The sequence below is a fragment of the Petaurus breviceps genome, unplaced genomic scaffold (genome assembly GCF_028583685.1).
Source record: "Petaurus breviceps papuanus isolate PSGF00001 unplaced genomic scaffold, PetGlider_PUasm1.0 558, whole genome shotgun sequence".
Taxonomy (NCBI): Eukaryota; Metazoa; Chordata; class Mammalia; order Diprotodontia; family Petauridae; genus Petaurus; species Petaurus breviceps.
This window is the reverse complement of record NW_027186376.1, coordinates 3,470,444-3,496,341: the sequence shown is the minus strand read 5'-3', so window position 1 is coordinate 3,496,341 and position 25,898 is coordinate 3,470,444. Positions and strand designations below refer to the sequence as shown.

Sequence of the window (25,898 nt, the reverse complement as noted above, 5' to 3'; positions counted from 1 at the left end):
AAGGAAGGAAGGAAGGAAGGAAGGAAGGAAGGAAGGAAGGAAGGAAGACTCCTGAGTCTGGTCTGTATGAATAGAGATGCAGAGGAGTAATATTCTTTCCTATAAGTCTTTTTCTTTGTAAAGGAGGTGGGGAAGGGGATGGATGGGGAGACTGTATGAAGGTGTAGTATGCAAAGAGAGAGGTTTTGATGCAGGAAAATAACATCTAACAAACCTGTGAATGTGAAAGAAATTAACTAATTCATAAAATGAAGGAAAGTTGCAGGATAGATCAGAAAACAGAGCCCAACAATTTGGTGTTCACAAGAAATAAATAGGGAAAATAAAAATTCACGGAATTAAAATAAGGAGCTAGAATAGAATATGTTATGCCTCAGATAAATTTAAAAAACACACAAACCAGGAGTGACCATCAAGATCTCAGATTTAGGGTTGGAAGGAGCCTTAGAAACTATGGAACCCAATCCCCTTACTTTACAGTTAAAAAACTAAAGCAGAGAGAGGTTAAGCATCTTGTCCAGAATCACACAGCTAGTAAGTTACTGAAGCAGGATTTGAACTCAGGGCTTTGCCTCCATGCCCAACACCATGTCCACTACTATTCTTTGGTACTTAATAAACAGCTGGTGAATTTATGGTGCAGCCCCCTTCCTGGCTCTCATATACAATATTCAATTTAATTATACACATATTTATTAAATACCTACTATATTACCTAACCTCTTTTTTGAGTATCTTCAGTGACAGGAAACCCATTACCTCACAATTCAATTTAATTCAATAAACATTTATTAAGCGCCTACTATGTGCCAGGGAATTTCCTTGCCTGGAGTAGGTCTAATTCCTCTTCTGTCCCAATACACCAGGTCTGGTCACACATCATGATCTGGTTCCAGAACTCTCACCATGCTGGGGGCTCTCCTCTTAATGTGTTCCAGATGGTCAATGTCTTTCTTAAAACCCAGTGTCTAAGGGGCAGCTAGGTGGCGCAGTGAATAAATAGAGCACCAGCCCTGGAGTCAGGAGAATCTAAGTTCAAATCCAGCCTCAGGCACTTCACACACACACACACACACACAAACCTAGCCGTGTGACCTTGAGCAAGTCACTTAAGCCCAATTGACCTCAAAAAAAGGCAAAAGAAAAAAAAAGAAAACCCAGTGTCCAGAAGTCAATAAATGTCCTACATCTGTCCAGAGAGAGCCATGGGACTCTCTTACCCTCCTTTCTCCAGACGTCCCTCCCAGAAAACGTCCAGGTCTCCAGCCTGGATATTCAGTCCATGGGTTCTATGATGTTCCTCTCAGCTTCATCATCAATGTATCCAGGACTGGTAACTTCACGGAGCTAAGGACTCTTCAGACCATCGCAGAAGCCCAGGTCTCAAACTGGACGAGTCATCGGAGGCCACCGACCCAACCTCCTCATTTTAAAGGAGGAAATTACAGCCCAAGACGGAGATGTAACTTACCCAAGGTCACACGGGTACTAAGCTTTGGGGGGAGTCAGCAGAGAAGTCAGCAGAGTGTAAGCTCCCTGAGGGCAGGAACTGTTTTTTGCCTTTTGTATCCCCAGAGTTTAGCACAGTACTTGCCGCACTCTAGGTGCTGAAAAAATGTTTACTGTTTACTGACTGAGAAGCCCAGGGAAGGGAAGGGGCCCACACTGGGGACCCACAAACAGATCCAACTCACTCTCCCCCGTGACCTTCTCAATCTAACTGTACCAACAGTGACCTGGAATCCTGCACAAGTGACCTGGGCAATTGGGCTCACTGACTGGACAGCTAAACAGGGACCTAGAGTTCATCTCTATTCCTGATCTGTTCCTTCATTCTCTTGGCTGACTGCAAATGGGACACATTCTCCTCACCGAGCAAAAGGCCAGACCTCAGTTCCTTGGCTACAAGCCCAACCATACAGCACATGCCTCCCCTCCAAAATGGAAAATAAGATGCCTTCTTGTCTTTCTCTCCATGAAACTTAGCTAGCTATGAACAAGGCACTCAGTGCACTCTGAGACTCCCATCTGCTTGTCTCTCCTCTGTTCTAACAGACCTACACCCCGAGATCCTGTCCCAGCAGATTTCTGCCAGGTTTCGTTAGAAATGCTAGACAGCAGGCTCCACAAGCACCACCTATATAAGGCTGAAGAACGCCAGCGTGTTCAAGAACGCCAGCATGTTCCCACTCAGTGATTAATTCTCCCCCAGGGCCTATAAACAGGCCATAACTATGGCGCAGGCAGCTTCCCCCAGCTAAGATGAGGTCACAGGCAAGGTAGGGCCTTGCTTTCCTCTCTGTATGGGAGCTAAAAATAAGTGTGCATGTGTGTGTTTGTGTGTGCACATGGGTGTGTGTGGGGGGGTGTTTGTGCATGTGTCTGTGTGTGTACGTGAGTGCATGTGTGTCTGTGTGTGCATATGGCTGTGTGAGTCTGTGTATGTGTGCGTGTGTGTGTATTCGTGTGTGTGTGCATGGGTGTGGATGTGTATCCATCCGTGTGCACATCTGTTTTCATGTGTGTTCTTGTATGTGTGCATGCCTATGTGTATTCATGTGTGTGCATGTGTCTGTGTGAGTGTCTATGTGTGTGTGTGCATGTCTGCGTGTATGTGTGTGCCTGTGTGTGTCGGTATGTGCCTATGTATGTCAGTGTGTGCCTATGTGTGTCGGTGTGTGCACGTGTGTGCCTGTATCTGTGTGTACATGTGTGAGTGTGTGTATTTGTGTGTGTAGTTATATTTCTATTTTGCAGCTGGGACTCTGCAGACAAAAAGCTGACACCTGCCAGAGGAGGCCTTTTCACCAGCTGACAGGACTTTTTTAAGAGCAGAAGAGCCACGTTGTCACCAAACCCAGAGGAGTTTCCTTCTCGGCTCTTACTGGCCACAGAAGGATTCCCAACACGGCAGCAGGGGAGGCCAGAGGGTGGCTTCCCACAGCCGGGAGTGTTCTGGGTCTCGCTAAAACCCCACCTTCTCCTGTGTGTGTGAGGCTTCTCCTGTGCCCTCCGTCTCCGATGTCACCCCCGGGTAAACCTGCCTCAATCCTGTTCAAACTTGGGTGTCTGCACATGGTCTCCCCCATCAGATGGAGAGCTCCCAAGGGCAGGGGCTGACTTCTGTTCTTCCTTCTTTCCTATTATGCCAAGCAGGGCTTAGCACAGCACCTGGAACCCAGCAGGTGCTTAAGAAATTCTTGGTGACTTTAATGTCTATGAGCCCATTCTATTGGATCCTTCCAATCACTATGAAGGCTGGGCAGACATTATTAATCACCTCCTAGGTACTGAGGTCCAGAGTGGGGAAGGGGATGGCCTGAGGTCCCACTTCTCAGCCAGAGACAAAGAACTAGAACTGGTTCTCAGGCCTGCTCCGGTTTCTTCCTCGGTGAAATAAGGGGGGAAGATTTGAAGGCGGCTCTCAGATCTTTGACCAGAGAGAGAATCACTTAACTAGAACTGAAGGGAGCTTCAGAGGTAAAAAGAACCCTTCATTTTACAGATGAGGAAACTGAGGCCCGGGAGGGGAAGAAATTTGCCCAGGGTCATGCATAATGACCAAATAAGAATAATAAATGACAATAATGAGTATTTATATGAGGCTTTAAGGCTTACAAAGAGCATTAGACAGAAGTGTCATTAGACCCCCACAACACCCCTGGGAGGTAACTGCTTTATTATTATTATTCTTAGAGGATCTGAGGCAGAGAACCGCTGTAAGTGGGAACAGCCAGGATTCGCACTCAAGGGCTTGGCCTCCCAATCCAACCCTCCTTCCACAAATCCAGGTCAAGCGGAGGGCCAAGCTCAGGTCGGCTTGTGGTCCTAGACACAAGCAGCAGCCCCAGAGGTTTCTGGAGCAGGAGGGCCAGTGCTCTGACCGGCCATCAGAAGGATAACTGGATCACACAGGGCTGGTCTCAGATGCAGAGCTGGAAAGGATCTGGGAGATTATTTGGTCTCCCTCTCTCGTTTCATGGGTGAGAACGTCAAGGGTTCAAGGTCAAGGATCAAGGTCAAGGGACTCATCTGGGGCCATATTTGAACCTCAATCCTCTTATTTTAGGGGTTATTTTGGCAATGAGAGAAAAGCAGGTGGGAGACCTAATCCTGTCCTTTCACTGATGGAGATATGTCAATGACCTGACCAAAGTCACAGTGGCACCATCAGGATTAGAACCCAGGTCTCCAGACTCCACCACACCCCCTCCCAGCTTTGTTTAAATGAGGTTTATGCTGCACTCTAGGCTGAGAAATTAAACAATGACAGAAATGAGATGCAGTTTATCTAGGGATGGGGAATCACCCTTCAGAGGGGTATACAGCGCTTTCATTACTGTTCTAATTTTACATTACTTGTAAACAGGCCCATTTATAAATATTTATGCCCAGCTGTGTTAATAAAGGCTTCTATTTCATTATATAAAAAAAGAAAAAGTCTGGGCTGTTGAGGGGAAGGGAAGACAGGCAGAGACAATTAGCATGAGATATGGGGTCCTGAGGGTCAGCAATTCAATGTCCAAGGGGATGGAGGGAAGGGTATGAGTCACAAGAGGCTGTGGGTGTCATGTATGGGACAGCAGGCTGGCCTCGAGTGACAGACCTCCCTCCAGCGCAAACAGACCCCTGTACCATCATTCTGTCCACATACACTTGAGGGGCGTGGGGAGCCTCAGTTAACTGTGGGTCTTTTTCAAGTTGGGAACAATTTCAGCTCCAAGCTGCCCTCTGCAGCCCAGGAGAGCTGGAGACATGGAGAACTTAATTATGGGAACTCTAAAAAACCAGTGTCCGGCTGTTCGGCTTGACTGAACCCTAAATGACCTCCAGGGCCAGGGGGGCCACCCCTTCAGAGCAGCAAAGGAGCCACTGGATTTCATTTCCAGGTCAGGCCTTGCCATTTTCAAGGCCTCCAGAGTCCCAGGCAGCCCCCTCTGAAAAGAGTTCTCAAAATTGGCTCACCCAGGCAGCAGTAAAAGGAAAATAAAATTAATAATCGTGGATGGAGAAACATGGAAGAAAATTGTTCTCAGGGTTTTTTGTCCCTGGAGAAAGATGACCGACTTCTGAATGAGGTATGGACTACACACTATTACTCTGCTGACCCCCAAAGCTGCCTCAGCTCACAGGCAGGCTCCCTCCTCCGGCAAGGTTTCCCTTAGAATCTGAAAGAATGCCTAGACACAGAGAAGGGTAAAGGTGACTTGCCCAAGGTCACACAGCCAGTCCAAAGTGGGATTTGGACCTCAGCACTCTGACAGTCTGCCTCTCCATGTCCTTTCTGCCAGGAGGACCACAGATTCTGAGCTCAAAGGGACCTCAGAGGCCACCCAGTACAACCCTCTCGTTTTATAGAAGGGGAAACTGAGGCCCAGGGACGTGGAAGTGTCCAGGGTCACACAAACCCTCAGTCCACTGACACCCCAGCCAGGTCTCTTTTCACAACACTGTCCTGTCTCTCCATCCATCCACTGGATGTATACCCTTTCCCCCACGGTCCCTGTTAAAGGTGGCAATTACAAAAGTTTCATTTGGAGAAAGCTAGTGACCAATGGGTGACAGGTCAAGTGGCTAGCAATGCCCCAGGGCTGGCCACAGGTTAAGTGTGGGGTCAAAAGAAGTCACCTCATTTCTGTCTCAACTTTCTCATTATCTAAAGTTTACCCAAAAAGAGAAAAAAAAGGCAAGGAGGAGGGGGTAGAATGAGCTTCTCTTGCCCCCTCTAGTGGTCACCCTCCTCAAACAGGCTCCTGAGGGGCATGGCAACTAGGGGCCGCCCCAGGGCATCTAAACCCTGGGGAACACACCAGCAATTTCCCCTGACGCTCCCCTCACCCCGCAAACCCAAATGTTTAAGGCAGCAGCCACATGTGCAGCCTCGGAGCAAGGGTCCTAATCCCCCCTGGGCCTCGAGAGGGGGCTGGACTAGAGCTGCCTGGAAGGGCCCTTTGGGCCTTAAGCCCAGGACCCCAGGCCAGGACTGACTTCCCTGGTATAATGGTCCTCGGAAACTCTCTGTAAACCCATGTAAGCGGCCAGAAACAGGAACCACAGCCGTCATCACTCCCGAACACGTCAGCGACGTCACAGACTGAGTCCTTCCCTGACAGCTGCTTTGTGAGGAGGGGCATCTCTCCATGTACACACCAGGAAACGAGGGCAGGGAAGGGATATGAGTCGCCCTGGGACCCCAAGCAGGGCTTCTGACCCCAGATCCAGGGCTCCTTCTGCCATCCTCAGTAAGTGCAATATCCACACAGAAACCCTTGGAAGGCAATGTAACTGGGGGTCATACATACCACTATACCTTCCATGGCTGAAAATCATCACCACCATGAAGCATTTATTAAGCACCCACTGTGTGCCAGGCACCATATTAAGGTTCTGGGGATACAGAGAAAGAAAGATGTTCTCTGCCCTCAAGAGAAGGCGCTAACAACCACACACACGATATAGATAGGACTTATCACTACAATCAGTGTCTAATAATCAACCAAGGAGCATTTTATTAAGTACCTACTGCATGCCGATCGCTAGACAAACAAAGTCAGAAACGGTCCCTGCCGTCGTCAAGGAGCTTACATTCTACAAAGGGACTGTACACAACCACAACAGGGGGGGCGGGGAAGGAGCAGGGCATCAGAAAGGGCCCCTTTCATGGAGGAGGTGGCATTTGGGCTGAACTTAAAGTGAACTACAGGCTCCCGAGGCAGTGGTAAGGAGGGAGGGCATTCCAGGCAGCGGGCACAGCCTGTGCAAAGATAACGAGGTGGGCAATGGGGTGCTGTGTGGGGGCACAAAAAGCAGGCCAGCAATGAGGAGGAGTGACAGAGACTCACCCAAGATGGACAGGCTACAGGGAGAGCGCAGATGCCTGAAACCAGAACAGCCTATAAGCCGGCCATTTTGGCTGAAGCATGGGGTATGGGGTCATCAGCCAGGAAAGACAGGCTGGTCTTGCATCTCCTCCTGGTAATGGGGGCCTGGTGAGCTCCCTGGATGGGCACAGCCTGATCAGGCCTGCCTTTAGAACAGTCTGGAGAAGGGAAAGGCCTGGAGGCAGAAGGAGGCCAGACCAGAAGTGACTGAGAGGCCTAGATGGTAAATGTGGTCAACAACCCAGTGATTCCTGTTTCTAATGAAGAATGAGGATAAGCAGATGTTGCCTAATTATGGCACAAATTGCCATGTTTTCTGAGTCAGAGTCAGCCAAGGCCGCTGGGAGCGGACAATAAAGCTTTATTTTAAGCTGGTTCTCAGGGCTCATGAATGGACTTGCCTGGTCTAATCTAAGGAGGCTTTCTTTCCCAGCCTGCCCTGGGGGCGGCGGCACAGCTGCGGACAGAGACACACAGGCCTCCTCTATCTCTCACTGAGCTCCCCGGGAAGGAAGCGACTTCCTTTCAATTATCAGGGTCATCAACCCAGGAGAGCGATGGGGCCCCAGCTCCAGCTCCCAAGCCTGGCCTAGGAGCAGCTCAGGGCACTACAGCACGGCGGCCCAGGTTTGGGACCTGGGGGCACCAAAGAAAATCTCAAAGGGAAATCCTCCATTTCCCCCCCCCTCCCTTTCCCCCTCCCTGCCCCCTTCCCCCCCCCCACATATCCCCCCCAATCTCACTATGTGCAAGGAGCCCCCATACATAAAGGCAGACGTTTTAAGTCTCTGACCTCGAGGGGCTTACTCTCCACCAGCAGAAAGGATCCAAAAGGAGCTGGGGAAAATCCCACCTCTTGTCACTTCCAACCTGGGTGGCTTTGGAAGGGTCACTTCCACCTCCCTGGGTCTCAGTTTCCTCATCTGTTAAAGGGGTTTCTAAAGCTCCTTCCAGTTGAAAAACCTATAATCTTATTCAGATAAGTAACGTCAGATGACAGGGGGAGGATCAGCATGTGATGGACAAGTCTGAGTGTGCTAAGGAGGGTGACTGAGATGGTGAGGAGACCAGAAATCAGCCGCCAGCAGTCACTAGGATATGTGTGCGTTTCTAGTGTGGGACAGGCATGAGAAGGACGGGATGGCGGAGGGGGAGCGGTCTGCAGAGAACGGAAAATACCCAGCTCTCCAGACTGACTAGATAGTGCATTGGGAATGCTTAAATGAAAATAGAAAGATGATAGACAGAGAGACAGAGAGAGAGAAGAGGAGACAGAGACAGACAGAGAGAAGAGACAGAGAGAGAGAGAGAGAGAAGAGACAGAGAGAGAGAGAGAGGAGAGACAGAGGGGAGAGAGAGAGGAGAGACAGAGAGAGAGAGAGGAGAGGCAGAGGGGAGGAGAGAAAGAGGGGAGAGAGAGGAGAGAGAAAAGGAGAGAGGAGGAGGAGAGAGGGAGGGAGAGATAGAAAGAGGGAGAGAGACAGAGAGAAGAGGAGAGACAGAGACAGAGAGAAGAGACAGAGAGACAGAGAGAGAGGAGGAGAGAGACAGAGAGAGAGGGAGAGAGGGAGAGAGGAGGAGAGAAAGAGGGGAGAGAGAGGAGAGAGAAAAGGAGAGGGAGGGAGAGAAAGAGGGAGAGAGACAGAGAGAGGAGAGAGACAGAGAGAAAGGAGACAGAGAGACAGAAAGGAGGAAAAGACAGAAAGAGAGAGAGGGAGAGAGAGAGAGAGATGGATGAATGGAATGAATGATTAAATGAGGGAGGGTTTATGAAATTTGACAGGGCCCAGAAATGGCCTTCCCAGACCACTGCCCAAAGGAAAGGCGTCATCCACTTCTGACCATCCATCAAGTCCCAAGGATCAGTAAGCACCAGCTCAGCCAGAAGAAGGTGATAGAAGGACAAATGAGAAACAACCCCTGCCCTCAAGCAGCTTATATTCTAATGAGAGACAGGACCCGCAAAAGCATAAATACAAGGTAATGGGCAGGGGGGGTGAAGGGAGGGCGCTAGCAGCTGGTAGGGAGAGGAAAAGGTGGCAAGGGAGCGAGGGGTTGTCAGTGGCGAGGGGAGGAAGGATAGCGCATGATCCTACAGCCCCAAATAACTTCACCAGCTGTGGGGGCCGATGGCCCTTGGAGGGAACTGAGGGGGGTGGTATCTTTCACTGCACACATCTTCCTATTTCCAACAGCTGGGGGAGAGGGAAGAATAAAAGGAGCCACCCAACAATAAGCCTGGAAAGTCTATTATGATGGAGAGCAGAGAATAACTAGCCTCTCTCAAGTGACAACATTGTGTCTTGATTAAGCCCAACACACTTCTGGGGACCTTCTACCTGAGAAAGGCAATTGGTAGAAGGGAAGGGCGCTGAGTGACTGGGGAGATGGGAGAGTGCAAGGAGATGAAGCCTCACCCACACCAAAAACCAGCTGTGTACAATGGCGCTAGAAGCGCCTTGCACACTGCTCCGAGGAAATATTAAATCATTAAACTCTCATTACCCTAATAAGATGCTTTCTAGGCAAACTGAACACAGACCACTTTTCCCTTAAGAAAACACAAAGGCACTCATGAAGGGGAAACGCAAATACAGAGGGGAGAGAAGCGTGATTGACAGTTATCGGTGGGTACCTCCTCCCATCCCTCCAGAGTTTTTTAACCAAATAACTTAATAAATTCAAATGATGAGAGTCAACAGGCTTTCCTGGCAAGAGTCAGGAAGGAGAGACCCAGGTCCAAATCTGATGCTTACTCAGCTGTGTGACCATGGAACAGGTCACTTCCTTCTCTGAGCCTTAGTTTTTCCATAAGTAAAATGGGGAAATATTGTAGCTCTCCTCATAACACTGAATAAAGTAAAGGGGACAAGATCCTGGATCTAGGGCTGGGAGGGTCCTCAAGGGTCACCTGGTCCCCAACCTCTCATTCTACAAAGGAGGAAAATTGAGGCCAGGGCAGTGAAAGTAACTTACCCAGTCCTGTACCACATGGACCTCCAGAAGCACAAAGAATATAGTGTCCTCTCCAAAGCACTAGACAAAAACTGGTCATCAGTCACTCATCAAATCCTAATTTTATGGAAAAATAAATCTTTGATTTCTTCTGGATTGCCATGGCCAAAGAATTCATTGTCTGGTAGCCAGCAAAGGAGTGACAAGTCTGTCTCCCACGTGACTTGGAGGGGCCTTGGGCAGCAGGCAGTCTCAGCAGAACTCACTCTGCCCCACCAGCATCCTCCTTGTCAAGTCGACCAGCATTTATTAAGCACCTACTGTGTGGCAAGAAGTGCTCCTCACACATGATGTTCCATCTCCCACCTCTGGGCCTTTGCCCAGGCTGTGCCTAGAATGCTTTCCCTCTTCATTCCATCCTTTAGAATCCCTAGTTTCCTGCAAAGCTCAGTTCACTTTCTTCAGGAGGCCTTTCTTGACTCCCTCCATCTGCTGCATCTCCCTTAAAATTCACCTTCTACTTTGTATATGTAATTATTCATGTGCATTTGGTTGCCTCAAATTAAATGCAAGTTCCCTGAGGACTGGGGACTCTTTTGCTTTGTCTTGGCATCCCCAGGCCCCCAGCACAGTGCCTGGCACCAAAAAGATGCTTCTTGATCCCTTGAGATAGTTTCATCTTATGACCAAAGTAAAAAAAAAAAAAAAACCACCATCTCCTGGGATACTTGAGTCCCTCCTGGGGCAAAGGATGAGGAGGCAGACATGTCCAGTAGCCAGAAAAATGTAATAAAAACTGTACAAGTAGGGCTAATGCAATGACCAGCCAGGCTGATTAAGCAGCACTCCAAAGGCTCTGTGATAAAGTGTGCTGCCCACCTCCTGGCAGGAGGGCAATGGACTCAGGACAAAATGAGCAAGGGAGCACTACAGCCAGCTCTTACCAGCTTGAGCCGATTGTCAAATTCTCAGTGGGAGCATTGAGACCTCGGAAATTGTAAACCTCACAAATCAAGGCTTGCTTTATTGTTTTATTGATGGTCTAGACTTTGGAAAGTGATGGAGAAAATGTTAATGATGCAAATAAACATTAAATAGAATTTTTTTTTCCTGGAGAGCCAGTTGTTAAACATTTATCAGCAGACTGCTGAAAGGAGAGTGCATTTCTGGATATAGTCAAAGAGGGAATTTGTTTTGCTTAATATGTATTTATTAGAATTTGTTTGTCTGTTTTTTCAATAATGAAGGGGGAGAAGAAGAGATAAGGGTCTATGGTTGACTGAAATGTCTCCCACCTAACCATCCCAAACACTTTCTTTTTTAATTTTTTCCTATCAGCAAAAATCACCTTTTTTCTCTCCCACTTCCCTTCCCACTGGAAAAAAAAAAAAAGAAAGAAAATTAAAACCCATTATAAACTTAGATTCAAGCAAATCCCCACATTGGTCACATCCAGAAAAAGTCTGTCTCCATCTGCACTCTATCAGGCAGTACGAGAAGCACAATTCATTCTAAATCCTTGGTTATCATTGTTTGTCCGAATTTCTAAGTCTTTCAGAGTTATCTGTCTTTACTTGTCTTTGTATGCACTTTCCTGTGCATCATTCCATACAAGTCTTCCCAGGTTTTTCCATTCCCTTCATCATTTCTTACAACATTCCACCACATACATGAACATAATTTGTTTCATTATTTCCCGAATGATAGGCACCCCCTTTGTTTCCAATGCCTTCACACCATAAAAAGGACTGTTACCAATATTTTCATATATATGCGTCCCTGTCCTCTTTCTTGGATCTCTTTGGGTCCAGATCTATAAAACTAGGGGGAAGAGTTGATAAAATGGGGAATTTGGAGTCAGGAAGATCTGAGTTCAAGTCCTCAAATACTAGCTGGGCAAGTCACAACTTCTGTGTGCCTCCATTTCCTCATCTGTAAAACAGGGATAATAATAAGGTTGCTGTGATGATACAACTAGTTAATACACATAAAGTCCTTTGCAGACCCTAAAGCGCTGCTGTATGAATAGCCCTTATTAGTGGCATTGCTGGGTCAAAGGGTAGGCATAATTTAGCAACTTTTTGGACATAGTTCCAATCCCTGGGCACTTTCTTCAATACAGTCAGATGACACTAGACAAGACAAACACCGAATGACATTCAACAATCCATCAGAAATGTGATCGCATTTTAACGGACAGAATATATCACCGATGTCCACTGGCGCCATCTCCATACCATCTCTCTGCACGCAGCTGGACTGGCAATTTATAAGAGCAAAGGTCAAAATCGACACCAAGCTGGAAGGAAAGGACAAAGTGGAGATGATGCCAACTGCAGTGATGACCACACCATCCTGAGCTGCCCACATTAAAAAATGAAGAATGGAGAAAGGGCGAGACTGTCAGATCAGCCTGGCAGCCTTTCTCTCAGAGCAGCAGGACCAAGAGCAAAGCAATCACCACAAGGAAACCAAAATGGGCAAGCAGCAAGACCAGGCAGCCAAGGAGATCCCAGTTTAGATTTTAAATTCATTATGGAGGAAGGAAAAAAAAAAACAAGCGGAAAGTTACATATACTGACCAAGCCGGTCCCTGATGAACAGATGGGAAAATAAACCTCTCTGCTTTCTTTGTCAAGGCAGAGGACTATGGGTATGGCACACAATGTATTCTCAGACTTGGCCCAGGCACTGGTTAATTTTCTTAAGTTCCCTTTTTGCCATTGTTAGAAGGGATCACTCACTGGGGAATGGAAAAGGGGAGGGGATGTTTTTTAAAAAATGATGGTGTAACGATACAATGTGTTTTTTTAAAAAATTTTTAAACATTACAGAGAAAGATGTTGGAATATCACATTCACAGCTCACAAAACAGTGAGGAGTCATGGAAGGGAAAGGACGTCTGTAGGAAGTTCAGTGCAAGACCCCACTAGGCCAGATCTTCAAAACAAAACATAACCTGTTTTCCTCCTCACTGACAGTGGAATGCTCACTTTTAGACTCCACCGATGCAGTCGCTTCTGAGTTACATGAGGAAACAGAAATGGCCTCAACAAGACAAAGGCAGGAAGGGGAGCTGGGATGGGACTGGGATGGGCCCAGGACACAGCAAAGAGGCTGGAAGGGATAACTTTGAAAGCATCAAAGGATCGATTTTCAAGAAATCTGATGGAGATGAAGACACTAAACAACAGGGGGGGTGGGGGAGAAGGGTTGGGGTAAAAGTCTCAGATGGTTTTATTATCCAAAAATAGCAGTCAAGAGGACATTATTAACTGAGGACCCATAGCCCTGCTTTCTCATCTGCAAAAAACCTTAATGAAAATTATGTAATTAAAAGAGATAATCAGGGAAATTAGGCGGCTCAGTGGGCAGAGCACTGGGCCAGGAGTCAGGAAGACCTGAGTTCAAATTGGGCCTCAGACACTTACTAGCTGTGTGACCCTAGACAAGTCACTTCCTCTTGTTTGCCTCAGTTTCCTCATCTGTAAAAGGAAATGACAAACCACTCTGGTATCCCTGCCAAGAAAAAACAGGGTCACAAAGTTGGGTACAAGTGAACAACATGTGTTTATTGTATCTTTGAAGAAAATAAGAAGGAAGCAAATGGGCTTTTTCCACATATTTTCCTATAGAAGCCTATGTTTTCACAGTCACCCAACTGATCGAAAGGTAAAGAAAATTCCAGAACAATCCTGCTGTTTGTTCGTTGATAGCAGAAGAAACCATCTGACCCAAGGGCCAAAGAGAAAGCTTAAAGTCTTTCCCCCCAATAAGGCGCAGCCATGCATGTACCAAGATCATACAAAGGGCCTGGGAGAGATGCCAAGACTTCACTTCTGAGCTGACTGCTCCATTATCCCCCAATTACCCACAATGATCAATCAACAGGCATTGATTAAGCATCTAATGTGGGGATGCCAAGACAGAAATGAAAGGGCCTGTCTTCAGGGAGCTTCCTTTCTATTGGGGAAAGATCACAAACTCAGAAAAAGTCTGACTCCAGGAGGGGCCCTCGGCTGACCACCACCCCCATTGGGAGGGTCCTGAGCAGAGGTCAAGTGGAAGAGGGTCTCCAGACAGTAGACAAGGGCCTCCAGAGAGCGGATGGGGCGTCCCAAGTCCTGTTCTTTGTAAATCACATTCTGAAAGCTAGACGGGACTTCAGAGGCCATTGAATTCCAGCCCTTCAGTTCAAGAAGGTTAAGGGACTTGTCCAAAGTCACCCAGGGAGTACAGGGCAGAGTCCGAATCATAGACTTCAAAGGGATCAGCACTGAAAATTCTGGAACTGTGTACCTCTTTAATGACTCACAACTTAAAATTAGTATAGGATCTTAAAAAAAATTTAAATTGATTAGAAACAGAACCACGAGAATCATGCACCTGGAGCAAGGAGGGGCCTCAGAGGTCCAACCCTCTTATTTTACAGAGAAGGAAAATGAGGCACTGGGGGGGGAGGGGATTTGCTGAAGGCCACAACAGTGATGTCAGTGGCACTAGACTTGAACTCAGAACCTCTAACTTCTGAGCACATGCTCTTTCCATTGTACTGGGAGAATATTTTCTTGTTGAGAGAGGGAAAAACTAAAAACTATAAAAATGTGAAACATGACCAAGGAGACTGTCAACTCCAGACAAGGAGCCCCAGGGGGTGGCTGGAGAGGGCTGGTCCTCCTAATCCCAGGGAGGCTCTGGGAGCCCAGGGCCAGAGATAAAGGAGTAACAAACTTCTCCCAGCCCCAGGCACAAGGCACCAGGCCCTCCAAGAGATAAGACAGCAACCACCCAAGCAGCCGCAATTTCCCAGGCCTCCTTTAGAGGCATCCAGGTGGTCCAGTGGAGAGAGAACTAGACCTGAAGTCAGGAAAACCTGAATTCAAATCCAGCTTCAGGCATTTATTAGCTGAGAAACCCTGGCAAGTCACTTCATGGCTTCTTGCCTCAATCTCCCCAATTGTAAAATGGGGATAATCAGAGCATCTACCTCCCAGAGCTGTTACAAGATCAAATAAAATATGTGTAAAGTGCTGAGCACAGGGCCTGGCCTGGGATGTGCTTAGTAAATGTCTGTTTCCTCCTTCATAGTATTAAAAACCCCTTTATTTAAGGCTCACTCAGCATTGCAGCAATGTCCGGCACATTCAAATCTGTGCCCTCGCACTCACACACACACACACACACACACACACACACACACAAACACAAACAACACACATATATATACACTAACACACTCACACACACACGTGTGCACGCACACACCACACGTGCACAAGCACACACACATAAACACACACACACACACACACACACTCACTCCTACACTAGAGCAGGACAGTAGGGACTTGACATCTGACCTTCTTAAATCCAGTCTTACTAAATTAGCCTGTCATGCCAGTGAGCTGAAATCTTTATGATTCTATGGTCCAGCATTCTCACTGCCATGCCTGTGAACCTGCAAACACGATCAGTCAGCCTCCATCAGAGCCACCGAACGGGATCCCAGCATCGGACAGAGCCAATCTGATATCAACCCAAGAAGTTCACACTCTTTGGGAGTTTGGGTCCCATCACTGACCAGGGAAGGGAAGGAGGGGAAGGGAACAGAGTAGTTCTGAATCTTCCCAACCACAGTCATCTAGTCTTCACATGGTCTGTAAAGGAGAGACTGAAGACAGAATGGAAGGGACCTCAACGGGCAGCCAGACCAAAGAGTTCCTAGATCCAGAATGCCCCAGGGCACATCCCCCCCCCTCCCAGTGTGGCCATCTGGCCTATGTGGGAAGGACACTGGAGAAAAAGGGAAGACCATACTGCCATAGGCAGCCAACTGTCCGTGTAAACTCTCCTAGTTGAAGAGTTTTGGGGCTCTCCAGGCCAAGAACGAGACTAAGCCCTCCACCACCTGCCTGTAAAATGCCTTTCTTTTTTTAAGCATTAATGATGCCTTTTGTTTTCACTCATGACATTCATCTCTAAATAAAGCCCTGCCCTCCCCAACAAGTCTTCTCTTGTACCAAGACTTTAAAGGGGGGGGGGGGGGAAACCACTTCAAAACAAACACAAAGAAAGTGAAGCCGAATGACTATAGTGGCCAAGACTGGCCCCTAAGAATAGACTGGAAAACACACCTCCCTCCGTTCTTGGCAGGGATGGGGACTACAGGTGTGGAACAGCCCAAACAGTGCCAGATTTTGGTGATGAACTAGATAGTTTTGCACCTTGGTTTGGGTTTTTATAATTTTCTTTTTTATTCTATGTTAGGAAGCATGGTTCCCTGGTGGAAGGGGGTGGGGGCATGGAAAAGACATTCCGAAATGAAGGCAACAAAAAAACAAGGCATTAATAAAAATGTAAGTTTGTTTTAAAATTCAGCCACACCAGTCAACACAGAAAGCAGCCATCTGATGGCAAATTCAACATTCCTCACTCTTAGCGCCCCCCTCACTCAGGACCAATATTCTGGAGGCTGAATAAGAAGCAAACATAAGATAATCAAAACCTAAAAAAACCCTCTCAAAATCTCCAAACTGCTATTCACCTGGAAAAATACAAGCAGAGAAAAAGCGGCTGCTAGCCTGGCAGAGCTTCCTCAGAAGAATCTCAGTTAAGAAAACATTTTTATTTACTTGTTTGAGGGAGGGGGGGGGAAGAAGGGAGTAAATAATATCTGATTCAACTCCAATAGCACTTCAGAGCCCAAAGCATCTGCTTTGGCATGGAATAAATGCAGCGGGATAGGGTGCTGGGCCTGGAGTCAGGAGGACCCAAATTCAAATGTGTCTTCAAACACTTACTAACTGTGTGACCCTGGGCAAGTGTGCCTTGGTTTCCTCCATCATAAATAGCACCAACCTCACAAAGTTGTTGTGAAGATCACATAAGATATTATTTGTGCCTGGCACATAGTAGGTGCTATTATAAATGATTATTTCCTCTCCCTAATCGAAGCTTTGTAGTGTATAACTGAAGTTAAAATGTGTTCCAATCACTATGGGAAAAGTCAAAAATCTGCAAAGAGCCACTTCTGAAAATCTAAGAATTTCTAGGATTTATGAACAACTAATACAGCTACTAACAGTCATGTGGCCAAAGAATAATTTCCAAGGATAAAGTAGGAGCCAGGTTAACTGAAAAGTGCCCTAGCATGGGAATTAAGAGAAACAGGCCCTACCTAGTCCATGCTCTTCAACTAAGTAGCTCACTAAGGCAAATCACTCTTTGGTCAAATGGAGATTATAATCCCTTCAGTCTCTTCCTCACAAGGACATGTAATATAACATACCACACTAAAAAGAAACAAACTTAAAAGTCCAATGGTAAAAGCAAAGGTGGAACTGGGGCTGTTTATGTCCAAAAGCCAATGGCAAAGAGGAAACACTAAAAGCTTCCCCAATAAATACAAGAGTAAAGTAAGGATGCTCCCTTCCCTGGAGCACTTTGACATAATTCTAGAAATGTTAGAAATAGCACTGAGAGTACAGGCATAAACATGGGCAAAGAGAGACAAAAGTATCCCTATTTGCTGATGACATGGTATCCCTAGAAAACCACATGGAATCCGCAAGGAAGCAAACTGAGACAATAGATATTCTCTAAAGTAATCACATATGCAATAAACCCACAAAAATCAACAGTATTTCTGGGTAACAATCACAAAACCCAAGGGGAAAGAACAAGCTAAACGACACATAAAATAAAATCTCTGGGTGTCTTCCTTTGCCCCTTTGCTCATCTCTCTGTCCATGCTTTCCCTCGGTGGAGCCCATGTGCTCCAGCCACGGGAGACAATGAGACTACTCTGAGAGATGCGGAAAAGGGCATCTGAAGACATCACAAAGATACCAGTGCTGTGTGAGGTCTGAGGCAGGAATGATTATTTCTGATGAGGATCATAGCATTAAAATCAGAATCAAGCAGATGCCAACAGGAAAGAAAAGTAATGCAAAAAATATCCCTAAAAGATGTGGGTAATCATCAAAATCATCACACCAAATCACTGTGTGGACAAGGGTTACTACCTCAAACAAGGCTCCATTCATTAATGAGAGTTACTCACTTCAGGGAGCCCTTTTGTCAGGGCCTTGGACTGCCTGTGTTCTTGAAAGGCATATTCTTCAGGGAGGCTTATGTGGATTGGTGGAACAAATGAGGAGAAACGCTGGCTAGAAAGATAATAATGGGAAGAATAATCAAAGGAAGTTGGACTCCTCCACACCAAGCAAGGCTGGAAATCAAAGTCACTTCCTCTTAACCAGAGAAGGAAAAACAGAGAAGTGATTGCCAAGCCCACCTCCCCCAGGGCTGCTTGGGGAAGGGGGTTATTTTAAAGGGCCCATGCCTAGGATCCAGTCTGCAATGAAACACAATTTTGCCTTTTTAAAAACTGCAGATTGAAAGAGCCACAGATGAACAAACTGCCATCTTCTTTTTTATCCAAAAGTGACTCTAAACAATGGGAAAAAGCCAAACAGCACCAAGGCTCCCAGTTAAGAAGTAAGACAAAGTCCCAAGAAATTGAGGAGGTTTATTTTCAGTGAGGGGTATATACAGGATCCTAGCTTTGGGGCAGGAAGGGACCTTACAGGCCATCAAGTCCAAACACCTCGATTTTACAGGCCAAGAAACTGAGAGAAAAAAAAGGGTAACAGAGAGAGGGGGAGAAAGAGAGATAGGGGGAGAGGGAGAAATACAAAGAGGAAGAGAAAAAGGGAGGGAGACAGAGAGATAGAGAGAGAGAGAGAGAGAGAGAGAATTTATCCCAGCAGAGTGCCACTGGACAGGGACTGTGAGCCAGCTGAGATAAGCAGAGTGTCCTAATACATCCCTGGAAGGCCCAATAGCCAAGGCCTGCTCCCACCGGGCACCATGGGAGGTCATACACTCTAGGTATGTCCACTCCTCCCATGCAGGAGGGTGTGCCCTCAGGTTTATGGGATAAGCTCTATGGCTACTTTTCCTATGGTACTTTCATTGAATAATTTTGCTTGGGGTGGGGGGGAAGGGGGGAGAGAAACACAGACATTTGATAATACATTCCCAACAAAGACACCACTTATCTACCTCCTGAAAAACAGCCTTTGATTTTTACTTAAAATGTTTAATCCAACTTTTGAAATCTCAAGGTGCCCATCCCACCCTCACTGACAGTCGGTGGGATCAGCCCCACATTGATGGGAGGGAAGCTGGAGAGAGCCCAGAATTCCAGCCAAAGCACTGACCAATCCTGACTTCAGACAACAGAGAAGACACAGGCCGGAGGCCCAGAAGGGCAGGCTGTCGCCTCCTGACCCAATGCTGCTTTTACTCGGCTCTCCATGTTTGTGACAAGGGATGATTTTTACTGGGGAGGGGGAGGAGAGGCTAGTGAATAGTGTCTATACATGGAAAAAAACATTAATAAAAAAATTTTATGCAAAAAAAAAACATAGAAGGAGATAGAAATGGAGCAATTTCAATTTACTGAACCACTTTCAGTCATGTCATGACCCCATTTGGGGTCTTCATGGCAGAGATACTACAGTGGTTTGCCATGTTCTTCTCCAGCTCATTTTATGGATGGGGAAACTGAGACAAACAGGGTACAGTGACTTTCCCAGGGTCACACAGCTAGGAAGTATCTGGATTTGAACTCAGTAAGATGAGTCTTCTTGACCCCAGACCTCTACACACTATGATACTACCTAGAGGCCCACAATTGTGGGCATTTCTGTTATTACCTGGTTAAACTGAATGTAAATGTCTTTCTCAAAGCATACATAAGAGGTTCATAGTTTCTCCCACAATCCTCATCCCATTTTTCCTTTTATATCTTGAATGGGAGTTAGATGGTTACATCTCCACTTTAATCATTGGCTTTTAAAAGCAGTCAGCTCCAGATCTGGCCCCTGAAGCTCCAGGCTCCATGGCTAACTCATGGTCCTCCGTTCCCTGGGTTCCACTGGAGCCATAGCTCATTTCCTCCGCAGAAGTGAGCCACACCACCCCTAACTGGGAACAATAGTGCGGACTTGTTTGGAGAAGCTAAGTCTGTCCACACTCATCAGGGAGCTTTAATCTCCAGCTACATCTTCAACTAGAGCTTAAGAGGACTCCAAAGAACAAAGTCAGTCACTGTGGCCCCAGCCCCCTCCGAGGTCAGCGGATAGCTTCCTGTCCTCTGGCCAAGCGGCCCTTCTCTGGCTAGCCCCAAGCTGTGGGAGCCCTTCAGAGGCCCCCAAAGGACTGATAGATCATGCCCAGGAACCTTGATATTTGGGATGAAAAAGCATTTATTAAGTGCTTACTTTGTGCCTAGTAGTGGCCAAAGTTGTGGGAATGAATGAATGAATGAATAAGATACATAAGGAGGAAATTCCTGCTGATGAAGATCAGTACGATTTATAATCTTAGGAAGCGGCCTCAGATACTGGGCAATTAACTGGTCCCACAGACTGAACCCACCTCCCAAAAGGCAGTATAGCACAGTGGGAAAATCCCTGACCCTGGAGTCAGAGGACCCAGCTGTGCTCATTTGAACTCTGAGGTTTACTGCCTGTACGACCTTGGGTCAGTCACATCATTCTTAGCCTCGGTTTCCTTACCTATACAATGAAGGGGTTGGACTTAAATCTCATTCTTTTTGACTCTAAAACTATCCTCTACCCCTTCTGAAACAGTGTCTCCCATTATATAAATAAATGTCAGATACAAATAGTGGGTAATTTGATCTGTGGCACACACTGTCCCTGGGCTTTCCATACCGAAGAGAACAGAGGAGGTTCAAAAGGAGACACAGATACGCAGGACAGCTTTGAAAGTAACATGTTGAATGTATCATAGTCTGTAAGAAGAAAAGCAAGTCATCTATATCAGATACAAGGTTTCATGTACCTTCCTCCTGCTCTCATATATGTGTGTACATGTATAAATAAAATTTCATGTTTGGTATCTGTCAGACACAGAAGAAAAATAAATGCTCATATGTGTATATATGTATACACACATAAATATGTATAGAGAGATTGTAATCATGTACCTGAGTTTGTTTGGCCATTTTCCAGTCAACAGGTATTAACTATTTATCAGAGATTTTTCACATACACACATTTATATGTATATGCATGTGTATGTGTATGTATGTATATATGTGAATAGACTGTATATACAATATTTATAAAATAAATGAAATTAGATGTTTATAAGATAATACAAAAATATGTTATATGTTTATAAAATCTATGATATGCATGTTATATATTTATATACATACTCACATTTTTATGAAAAGTCTCTAAGAAACAGTCAATGTCTATTGACTGGAAAATGGCTAAACAAACTCAGATACATGATTATAATGAGATATTACTGGGCTGAAAGAAATGACAAATATAAAGAATTTAGAGAAACCTGGGAAGACTTCTATGAACTAACACAAAGTCAAGTTAGTAGAATCAGGACAATACTATCCACAATGACACCAGTATGAATGGAAAGAACTAACAACCACAAAATAATTGAAAGTAAACGCTGTACAGTTATAATGACCAACTTCAGCCCCAAAGAAGTCTCTCTGGGACACCTCCCTCCCTGCTTGTCAAAATGCCAGGCTATGGGTGAAGGATACTGCAGGTGTCCAATGTTTTAGTTACTTTGCTGAAAACCTTTTTTCCTCTTTTTTTCTTCTTTATTATAAGGGATGGCTCTATTGAGAGAGGTTAGGAGATGTAAAAATAAAAAAACAAACAAACACAATTTTATTAAAAAGAAATTGTTCCCAGGACTTCAAAGAGCTATGTTATATGTCCTTTAAACATTCCTTTCCATTTTTCCTAATGGTCACATTTTGTCACAGTTCCCTTTTCTAAAACAAGGATGCCACATGATGGAAAAATGTTTCAGTTAGTCATGGCATGATTCACAATTACACAGCCCTTCCTGTTCACCTTCAGTACCAAAGCCTTTACAGCTGCTTTCTTGTCACTTCTACAATTCCTGCCCAAGGAAACCAGAATCAGCCATAGCTAAAATCCTTCCTCAACATCATTTTTCAGCGAAAGATTTATTTCTAAGAGTTGCAGACCGCTGCTGGCTTATTGATCACTCCCAGCTAACTGTAGTCTCTATTCTGTATCTCACTTTGGACGCCCTCTGTTCCCATCCCCTGCTCCCTCTTCCCAAAGCTTTTCTACATGTGGTGCTCCCAAAGATAACTGCTCTCTCCTACAGTTCCTACTAACTCCCTAACAGGGAGAATGGAACTGTTGTGAGCCCGGCTGAATAACTGGCACCCATGGAAAATCTTCTCTCAATAACTCTTCCCCTAGATTAAAAATCATATTGCCTCCAATGACAAAGAAACACATGAGGAGGTTGGGAAGGGGGCTTCCTCTGCTGGGTGCCAAGGTGAGGGCCAACTGGTCGAACCCTGTGACCCAGGAGCAGCACTTATTAGGCAGGTACTACCCTAAGGAAGTCTAATACAAAAGGAAAAACCGACATGTGTTCAAAGAGCAGATTTTGCTTTGTGGCTAAGGGGGTGACTGTCCACTGGGACTGGCTGAAAAACGTAATATGTATGTAACGGCATCTTATTACCCCACAGAAATCATGGAAGGCACAGCTTCAGAGTACAATGATGATGCCCATGACAGCACATAGACGGGTACGTAACACACGACGCTCTGAGGTCTGCCCAAGTATTGTGCATACATTAATTCATCTGATCCTTGTAACAAGCCGTGGAGGACAATACTATTTTTGTCTCTGTTTTACAGATGAGGAAAGTGAGGCAGACAGGTCCAGTATCTCGCCCAGAATCACACTACGGGAAGGGTCTGAGGCAGAATCTGAATTCAGGTCTTCCTGACCCCAGGCCTGAACTCTACCCACTGCCCCACCAAGCTGCCTAGACTTTGGAAGACTTGTATGAACCAATGCCGAGGCAAGCAAACAGAGCCCGGGGAACAATTTATACAAGGACCACAACAATGGGAAGGAAATCACTCTGAAATGAAACTTCAGAACGCTGACCGATGTCAGGGGATCATAATTTCAGACATGAAGATCTAGCCACAGTGGTCCATTTGTGGGTCTTTCAACACGCCATTCCAAATCCATCTCCCACCTCCATGCCTTTGCCCTGGCAGTGCCCCATGCCTGGAATGTTCTCCCTCCTCCCTCAGCCTCCTGGCCTCCTTCAAGACTCAGCTCAAAGCCCACCTCTGGCCCTTAACTGTTCTCTTTTCTGATTATCTTCTATTCACTGTACGTACTTTTGCATGTGCCTAATTACTTACATGTTATCCCCCTCATTAGAATGTATGCACCTTGAGGGCGGGGACTTGTTTTCAGTGATGGTGGTTTGGAGTTTCTCTCTCTCTCTCTTTTTTTTTTGTATCTTTAGCACAGTGCCTGGTACAGAGTTAGGAGTTTAATAAATGTCTGTTGCCTGGCTCATTTTGTGCCTGGTTATTTACAGCAGGTAAAGTGGGTTTTTTCATGATTTTTTCTGCCTCTGTATGCTAACAAAGGGTAGCCCCACATAATTACTCTGAGGCATAACCCAGAATGGAAGGCCGATGTCTAGACCAAAAGGAAGAACGCTCCTTCCCCCCAGAGGAAGAGGCCACAGGTAGAGAAGAGGAAGGGCAAGGCCAGCACTTCTGGCCCCCGGGGAACTGTCAGGGCTAGTATTAAGAGGTATTGGGGATCATGTGATTCAGACCCCCTGGCTTCACCAAGATGTCAAAGGAAGCGTATCCAGGAGAGACACACAGATAATCAATTAACTGAAAAGCCTGAATTTGGCGCTGGACGCCCTCTGCTTTCACCCCTCACCACCCAATGCAGGCTCCAAAGGCCACAAGCCATTTGGGCCCTGGCTGGTACAGAGAGCAGGTCAGGAGAGAGGAGAAAGGGACTCTGGGCTGTCCCCCTTGCCTTGGCCTCATCTTGAAAGACTCCATTGTCCTCATCAGAAAAATGGGGATAGACAGTAATCCCTGGCCACTGGAAACTGTCACCACTAAATGAAAGGACAGAGGTGAGTAAGAATGAGTAAGAATAGAAGTAAGCTTCTAGCTAAGCGTTGGAATTTTAGAATCAAACAGCATCTAAGAAATAACCTAATCCAATGGATCGTAAGCCTCCCCGAGAGTCAGGCATTGCAGTGGGTTGCTTTTTTTCCTCCACCTTTGTATCCTCAGGTAAGTGAACAGGGTCTTTACACACAGTAGGTGTTCAGTAAATGTTTCTTGCATCAGTCCTGAAAGGCAGCTCTTTGCCTGAGGGCCCGGACTTGGGCTCCCCCAAGGCTGCTTATTATTCACTCAGTGGGTGGCCAGCAAACAGGAGGGGGGTCCCAAGAAACTTCTGCAATGAAACCAGGACAGTGCCCCAGGCCCCCAGCCCCTCCCACTAGCCTGTGAAATGCTGTTCTCAAGCAGTTGGGGAGTGGAAGAGAAGGAAAGGGGGAAAGGGGAGCAAAGGAGGAGGAGCGCGCGGGGGCAAAGAGACAAGGGTATTGGGGAGGAAAGGAAGACTAGGGAGATGCGGGAGGAGGGGTTTGAGCAAGCAGGAAAGGAAGGCGGAGAGGAAGAGGAAGGGAGGAAGGAGAAAGGAAGGGAGGAATACGGCGGGAGGGGGGGAAAGAAGGGGGGGGGGGGGGGGGGGGGGGGGGGGGGGGGGGGGAGGGGAATAAGGGGGGAAGGGCAGGGGGGTCTCGGGCTTCTCCCCGGGCCAGGTTCAGGGTCCAGGGGGGACCCTCCCTCGCTCACTCACCCTCTTTGGCTCTCTTCTTCCGGCCCAGCGTGCCTCCGAGCTTGCCCAGGAAGGACTCGTCCTTCTTGGCCCGGGGTGGCCGCAGCGGCGGCCCCGGGGAGCGGAGCGGGGCTGCGGGCAGCGTGGACATGGGGCCGGCGGGGGCGGCGGGGGCACCGGCGGGGGGAACGTGTGCGCGGCTGCCAGGGAGCGGGAGCGCGTGTGCGAGCAGCCCCAGCGGAGTGGGGGGCGGTGTGAGAGCCTGCGCTGGGTCCGGCCGCGCCCCGCCCCTGCCTCCGGCCCCGCCCCGAGTCCCGCCCCGGGCCCCGGGCCCGCCCCCGGCCTGGCCAGCCCGCTAACCCCCGCTGACCTTGACCTTGGCCGCGGGGAGCTGCCCCCGCCCCCACCCAGGCCAGCAGCTGGCATGGGCGTGGTCCCCAAGCACACACTGAAGGCTGGACCCTGGGACCCCACTCTGCCCCCACCCCCTCACTTTACAGAGGCCCATATCAAGCGAGAGAGCATTCATTGAGCGCCTTCTGTGTACCACGCCCTGGACCGGAGGGGGAGACGCGCAAGGGGTCCAAAAACAGCCCTGACCCTCCCAGAGTCTAGAGTCTATCCCCCGAGAACGAAGTCAACGCAAACTATGTACAGAAATTGGACCCGAGCCCAAGGCCACCGAGATAAGTGGTCAAGAAAACGCCGAGAAGGAATCATTGAGAAGCCGCTTTGGGAGTCTTGTGCCGTCAGGCTGGTGGGGGCCAGACAAGGAACCCCGAGCCTGGGCCAGGCTGGTTCCTCCGCCCTGAGAGCAGTCAGAAAGGACAAACCTGGCCGGGCTCACATTGGGCACCTGCTCGGGGTCGGAAGAAGGTGCCTGCAAGGGCCCAAGTGCCTGGAAACTCTGCCCCCTGCCCCTCTGGTGGCCGACCTGGAGATGAGATTCAACCAAGCGACAAAGGTGCCCTCATCTGCCTTCGGTAGCGCCCCTGGCCTCCACAGTCCAACGTGGCAGTCCCTCACCAGGTTGCCTGCCTCCATGTTCTGGCTGAAAAATAATCGCAATCCAGTGGCACCACAGCTCCTGGGTCTCCAGGGAAGGCCTCCCATCTGTTCCTCCAGGGTTTGACCCAAGCATCCCAGAATTTCTCTCCAGGGCAAAGGACTGACTGAACAAGAGAAGTGAATGCAGGATCAGCCTAACTCAGAAATGATCGGCACAGCAGGTGTCTGGACCAAAGGAAAAGCCTGTGCACACAAGTGTGTGTCAGAGCTGAATTCTGTGACCCCAAAATCAGAGTCCAGCAATGCTCTGGG

At 47.4% G+C, this 25,898-nt stretch overlaps 1 protein-coding gene across 2 annotated transcripts in view; it reads right to left on the bottom strand.

The window, feature by feature from the left end:
• The window catches only part of PARVB (parvin beta), a 93,179-nt gene extending 68,318 nt beyond the window's left edge, over window positions 1-24,861 (bottom strand). The window contains exon 1 of one of the 2 annotated variants that reach the window (XM_069102911.1): window positions 24,600-24,861. In XM_069102911.1, the coding sequence (XP_068959012.1) occupies window positions 24,600-24,729 (130 nt within the window). In that variant the 5' untranslated portion in view covers window positions 24,730-24,861. Of the gene's footprint in view, window positions 1-17,898; window positions 17,918-24,599 lie in introns of those variants that run through there. The other variant, XM_069102913.1, reaches the window with a different exon arrangement.
• Window positions 24,862-25,898: the final 1,037 nt, after the last annotated feature.